Source organism: Rutidosis leptorrhynchoides, chromosome 10 (assembly GCF_046630445.1).
Source record: "Rutidosis leptorrhynchoides isolate AG116_Rl617_1_P2 chromosome 10, CSIRO_AGI_Rlap_v1, whole genome shotgun sequence".
In the NCBI taxonomy this organism is placed as follows: domain Eukaryota; kingdom Viridiplantae; phylum Streptophyta; class Magnoliopsida; order Asterales; family Asteraceae; genus Rutidosis; species Rutidosis leptorrhynchoides.
This window is the reverse complement of record NC_092342.1, coordinates 79,434,498-79,440,211: the sequence shown is the minus strand read 5'-3', so window position 1 is coordinate 79,440,211 and position 5,714 is coordinate 79,434,498. Positions and strand designations below refer to the sequence as shown.

The following is a 5,714-nucleotide window of genomic DNA, read 5'->3' as shown; positions in this document are numbered from 1 at the left end:
AACGTGTTGACTTTTTCGTTGACTTTGACCGACCAAAGTTTGACTTTTTGTCAAACTTAACCAAATGATTACGCAACCTTCCTAGCTTGTTTCTATACTTGTATCTTGCATGAAACTTGACAAATTGATTCACATGCTATTTTAATCGAGTCGTAACGAGCCATAGGACTAATTGAACACATTTCACCCGACCTTGTGTCGTAACCGGTTAATTGATACAACTTACTCGTTTAGGTCAAGGCTAAGCAACTTTTATGCACACGTTTACTTTGTGAAGTACTTTTATACTCGTGCACTCGAGGTGAGATCATAGTCCCATCTTTCAAACAACTTTTATGCTTTAAACTATGGGATGAGAAACATATACGTATCATACTTTTACACTTTGAACACAAGTACGAAAACGAACATTCCACGTACGGGTTTGAACAAAAAGCCTCAATTCAATTATCATTAGTTACACTTGCAGGGTGTAAACGTGAACTTATATTATGTGATCACATGGGCTTGACGAGCCTCATTCGGACGGTTCGCTACCGTTAGCGGATGAAATATATTTTCGGGTCTAGTGTATGTTCTAACACTATGCAAAGGGTGCAAAACAGTTAAGTTTGATAATTGGGTGCCCGGGATACAAACAACAACTTTGGAATGCAAATGATTTTGATAATCATCTTATACTAAATCTCGTGGTTCAAATACAACGTTTACTAAAACACCTATGATTTCACCAACATTTTTCGTTGACAGTTTTCTATATGTTTCTCAGGTTCATACTTGGTTATTTGATACATGCTTCCGCGTACACTCATACTTGCTTGGAGTCAAGCATACATGCATACACTCTGATTTCTTGCTTGGGGTCAAGTATACATACATACATACGCTAGTGATAGCACCTTTAGATTCAAACATATCGTTTACATACTTACGCTATTTATAGAAACCGTGATTTTAAACTAATTATGTCGCAAGTTATCTCATTTATAATTTATACTTTTGCAAACTTAAAATTGTTGTTGAACGGTTTTGTAAACTAAACTTTGTAAGTTTTGTACGTTTCAAATGAATGCGATATAATTTTGGTCAAACGTGTCTCATATAGGGACTACGACCACGTAACGGGACCTAAGTTAACGGCGCCGTCAATGACGATTTTGTCAGGTCACCACAGCTTCATCCCGTCGCGGGTTTCACGGGAGAAACCACTTGGCCTTTGGGCCGGGTAAATATTGATGTTACGTTAGAAGAAAACGAGAAGCGGCGAACAGTAGCCCTGAATTTCGTGGTCATTAGAAGCCAATCGAAGTATAACATTATCATGGGACGTGAAGCGTTGTGTGAATTTGGCGCTATAGTTTCTACGGTACACAGAATGATGAAATTCCCAACCCCGTTAGGCGTTGCAACCATTTACTCTGATCGAATACCGATTGTAGGCCAGGTCGAGCAACCGCTACAGCGGACGGCACCGGTTGAGCATGAGGGGAGTGTCATCATTAACCATTCCTTTCTCGAAAAGACAGTTCAGATTGGGCAAACGCTATCAGATGCGACGAAAAGCGCGTTATGTGAACTTTTGGCAAACAACGTCGATGTATTCGCGTGGCAAGAGTCTAATATGACGGGAGTACCCCGTACCGTAGCAGAACATCGCTTAAACGCTAACCCAAGTATTACTCCTGTGAGGCAAAAGAAACGGGGTATGGCTCCGGAACGTAGCGCCTTCTTAGAAAATGAGGTAGAAAAGTTAGTACAGGCAGACATACTACGTGAGGTTAGGTATCAGACATGGGTCGCTAATCCAGTATTAGTCAAGAAGGCGAACAGCACGTGGCGAATGTGTGTCGATTTTAAAGACATCAATAAGGCTTGTCCCAAGGATAATTATCCGTTGGCAGAGATAGATTGGAAGGTAGAGTCGCTGGCGGGTTTTCGTTTCAAATGTTTCCTCGATGCTTACAAAGGATACCACCAGATCCAGATGGCGGAACGCGACGAAGACAAAACCGCGTTCCACACAGATCAAGGCATTTTTTGTTACAAAAAGATGCCCTTTGGTTTGAAAAATGCTGGAGCCACGTACCAGTGCGTCATCGACGCTGCGTTTAGGGAACAAATTGATCGAAATGTGGAGACATATGTCGACGACATAGTAATCAAAAGTCACACCGAGCCGGATCTTTTGATAGACATCTAAGAAACATTCGACTCGCTGCGAAGAATCAACATGAAGCCGAATCCGGACAAGTGTAGTTTTGGATTCGAAGAGGGAAAGTTTTTGGGACACGTCGTCACGAAGCGCGGCATACGGGCAAACCCTAAGAAAATTCAAGCTGTTGAAAAAATGGTACCGCCGCGAACAAGGAAGGAAGTGCAAAGCTTGAACGGAAAACTGGCAGCGTTGTCCAGATTCCTGTCGAAAGCAGCGGAGCGGTCACTTCCATTTTTCAAAGTGTTTAAGGAAAACGTAGGACGGAACTTTGATTGGACCCCTGAAGCGGATCGCGCTTTCCTGGAAATAAAGACATTGATCAGGACGTTGCCGACATTAACGGCACCGGTACCGGGTAAAGTAACCGTTCTGTGATATTTTTTTACGAATTTTTATATCTTGTAACGCTAACGTGTTAAGAGTTTTCAGGAGAAACTCTTACAATTTACTTGGCGGCGGGAACTGAGGCTGTTAGCTCGGTGCTCATCGCGGAACGTGGTGGCACGCAGATGCCAGTTTATTTTGTGAGCAAAGTGCTACAACATGGCGAAGTTAACTACAAACCAATTGAGAAGCTTATTTTCGCTTTAGTACACACCGCAAGAAGATTGAGACGGTACTTTCAAGCGCACCCAATGCTGGTGCTAACAGATTCACCGATTAAACAGGTACGGTACGGCGGTCGGAAACGGAGCAAATTGGAGAAAATTTATTCTAACAAGTTTTCCATGCAGGTACTGAGCAAACCGGAGGTTTCGGGCAGACTAGCCAAGTGGGCAATCGAATTGGGCAAACATGAAATCCATTACGCCCCCCGTACCGCTGTCAAAGGCCAGATCATGGCAGATTTTATGGTTGAATTTATAGGCGCCGCGTCTCCAGAGCCGATTGTCGAAGAAATACCGAACACCGTCACGTGGGAACTATTCACTTACGGTGCGTCAAGTTCTGATGGTGCAGGTGCAGGTCTAATCCTAATTGGCCTTGATGGCGAGGAACACACTTACGCGTTGCGTTTTGAGTTCCCCGCCTTCAATAATGAAGCGGAATATGAGGCATTGCTGTCTGGTTTAAGAATGGCTGAAAAAATGGGAATTAAAAATCTGAAGGTGTCGGTTGATTCTCAACTCGTAGCAAACCAAATGAACGGGACGTTTGAAGCTAGAGATCTGGCTATGCAAAACTATTTGGCATTGGCCGAAGAACTGGCCAACAAATTCGAGCGTTTTTCAATAACGCAAGTGCCGCGATCCTTGAACAAAAAGGCCGACACACTCAGCAAGCTCGCATCAAACGTATTCAGCCACTTTGCCAAGGACGTTTGGGTGGAGGTCGTTAGTCCAAAATCCACTGACGTAATAAAGGTATCGACTCGCTTCGATAAAAAATACGTTATACGCATAATCTGTTTAAAACATAACGTACACTTATGTACTAACTTCCTTGCAAAATAATCACAGGAGGCGGCCCCTGTAGAGGAGGTCGAGTCATGGATGAGTCCCATTGTTACGTATCTAAAGACCGGGACGTTGCCAGTCGACGGGTCAATGGAACGTAAGATTCGTATGAAAGCACCTATGTATTTGTTGAGGGACGGAGTTCTATTCAAGAAATCCTTCACGGCACCACTTTTAAGGTGTGTCGGTCCAAGCGAGGCGGAAACAATTGTAAGGGAGGTGCATGAAGGGACTTGTGGCATGCATGCAGGATTTAGGACCGTTGTGGGAAAGATAATGCGGATAGGGTATTTTTGGCCGTCCATGTACCGTGACACGAAAGAAATCATTAGGGCTTGTGCTTCATGTCAACGTCACACCTCGATAATTCGCATGCCAGCGCATGAGCTGATTCCCGTGACGTCTGCTTGGCCCTTTTACAAATGGGCAATCGATTTGGTAGGCCCCTTCCTGGACTTAAAACACTTGATTGTTGCAATTGATTTTTTCACCAAGTGGGTCGAAGCCAAACCCTTGAAGAGCATAACGGGCAAACAGATGGTGAACTTTGTTTGGGAGGAAATCGTGTGCCGTTTCGGGATACCACATGAAATTGTCAGCGATAACGGCAAATAGTTTGCTCACGATCCGTTTCGTTCATGGTGTGATGGGTTAAATATCAAACAGACTTTCAGTTCCGTTGCCCATCCGCAGGCAAATGGGCAGGTGGAAGTCACAAACAGGGATATCGTTGCCGAGATAAGGGCAAGGTTGGACACGGACAGAAAAGGTTGGGCAGCTGAGCTTCCACAAGTCTTATGGGTGTTCCGCACCACGCCAAAAGGAAGCATCAAAGAAACGCCATTTAGCCTTGTCTATGGTACCGAGGCGGTGATTCCCGCCGAAATTGCTGTTCCAACCCAGCGTGTAATGCAATTCAATGATGAGTCCAACGTCATTAGCTTGAAAAAAAATTTGGACTTGTTGGAAGAAAGGCGTGACGCTGCCGCCATCAGGGAAGCGTCTAATAAGCAAAAGATTGCCAAGTACTACAATCAGCATGTGAAGGAACGTACTTTCCGCCCCGGTGACTTTGTGTGGCGTAACAACAATACCAGCCGGGTCGAGGACACTGGCAAATTGGGACCCAACTGGGAGGGCCCGTACGTGATTGCAGAAGCAATTGGCAACGGGGCGTATAACCTCAAAACGCATGATGGCAAATTTGTACCGCGTACTTGGCACGCGACAAACTTAAAGAAGTTTTATGTTTAAAGTATTTCGACATGTTCCATTGTTGAAATTTGTTCTTCTTCATTTTACCTAAGTTTGTGATTGATCACCACAAATGTAAGCGCGTAGCGCATTAGACTTTGTTTTTTAGTTGTTTCAGTTAAATGCATCTTTCAATTTTCATTGTCAATGTATTGCGTAACTTTTATGGCAGCACTTCGGTGTTTCGTAAGAATGTAATAATGTAAGTCCATTCACAAGTTACTTATGCCATGAACAAAGACATCATCTAATCTTTGGACGGCATTGGCGACGCCAGGCGTATTGGAGGTACGCCTAGCCGTCGGAACGGGGTGCCTCCGGATTTCATATCCATCGCATAAATCCCAGCACTAAGTAGATGAGTGCAATGTCGACAATTATCAAGTGTAACCTTGACAAACGGTACGTTACCGTGACGACGGTACGTACATATTTAGATAAACATGTTTTACTACAGTTGGAACACGGTAAAATAACAAGAATCATAAGGAAATGATATTTCATTGACTTAATTACAATCATTAGGATCAAAAATGAATACAGAATTACAAAAATCCCTACAACTACGGGATCATCTTCTTCACTTTAGCCAAAGTAAGGTCCGGCGTTGACCCAATCTGTTCAATAAATGGCACCTTAATGGCCGCGCAAGCATTGACCGCCGCGTCGTGGAGGTCGTAGGCATCCTCATCCGCCATGTTTCGGATTGCCTCCGGAATTGGTTCTACTATTTCAACATGTTCCACCAACGTGGTGTATGCGTCCAAGCGCTCCACTTTCCTCGTAGC

General features: G+C 44.0%; 1 protein-coding gene across 1 annotated transcript; it reads left to right on the top strand.

Moving 5' to 3' along the window:
* The first annotated feature begins 2,347 nt into the window (after positions 1-2,347).
* On the top strand, positions 2,348-4,926 carry LOC139870400 (uncharacterized). The gene is made up of 4 exons (XM_071858212.1): positions 2,348-2,570; positions 2,645-3,579; positions 3,676-4,266; positions 4,366-4,926. The coding sequence occupies exons 1-4, from the start codon at positions 2,348-2,350 to the stop codon at positions 4,924-4,926; spliced, it is 2,310 nt and encodes a 769-aa protein (XP_071714313.1).
* The last annotated feature ends 788 nt before the right edge of the window (positions 4,927-5,714 follow it).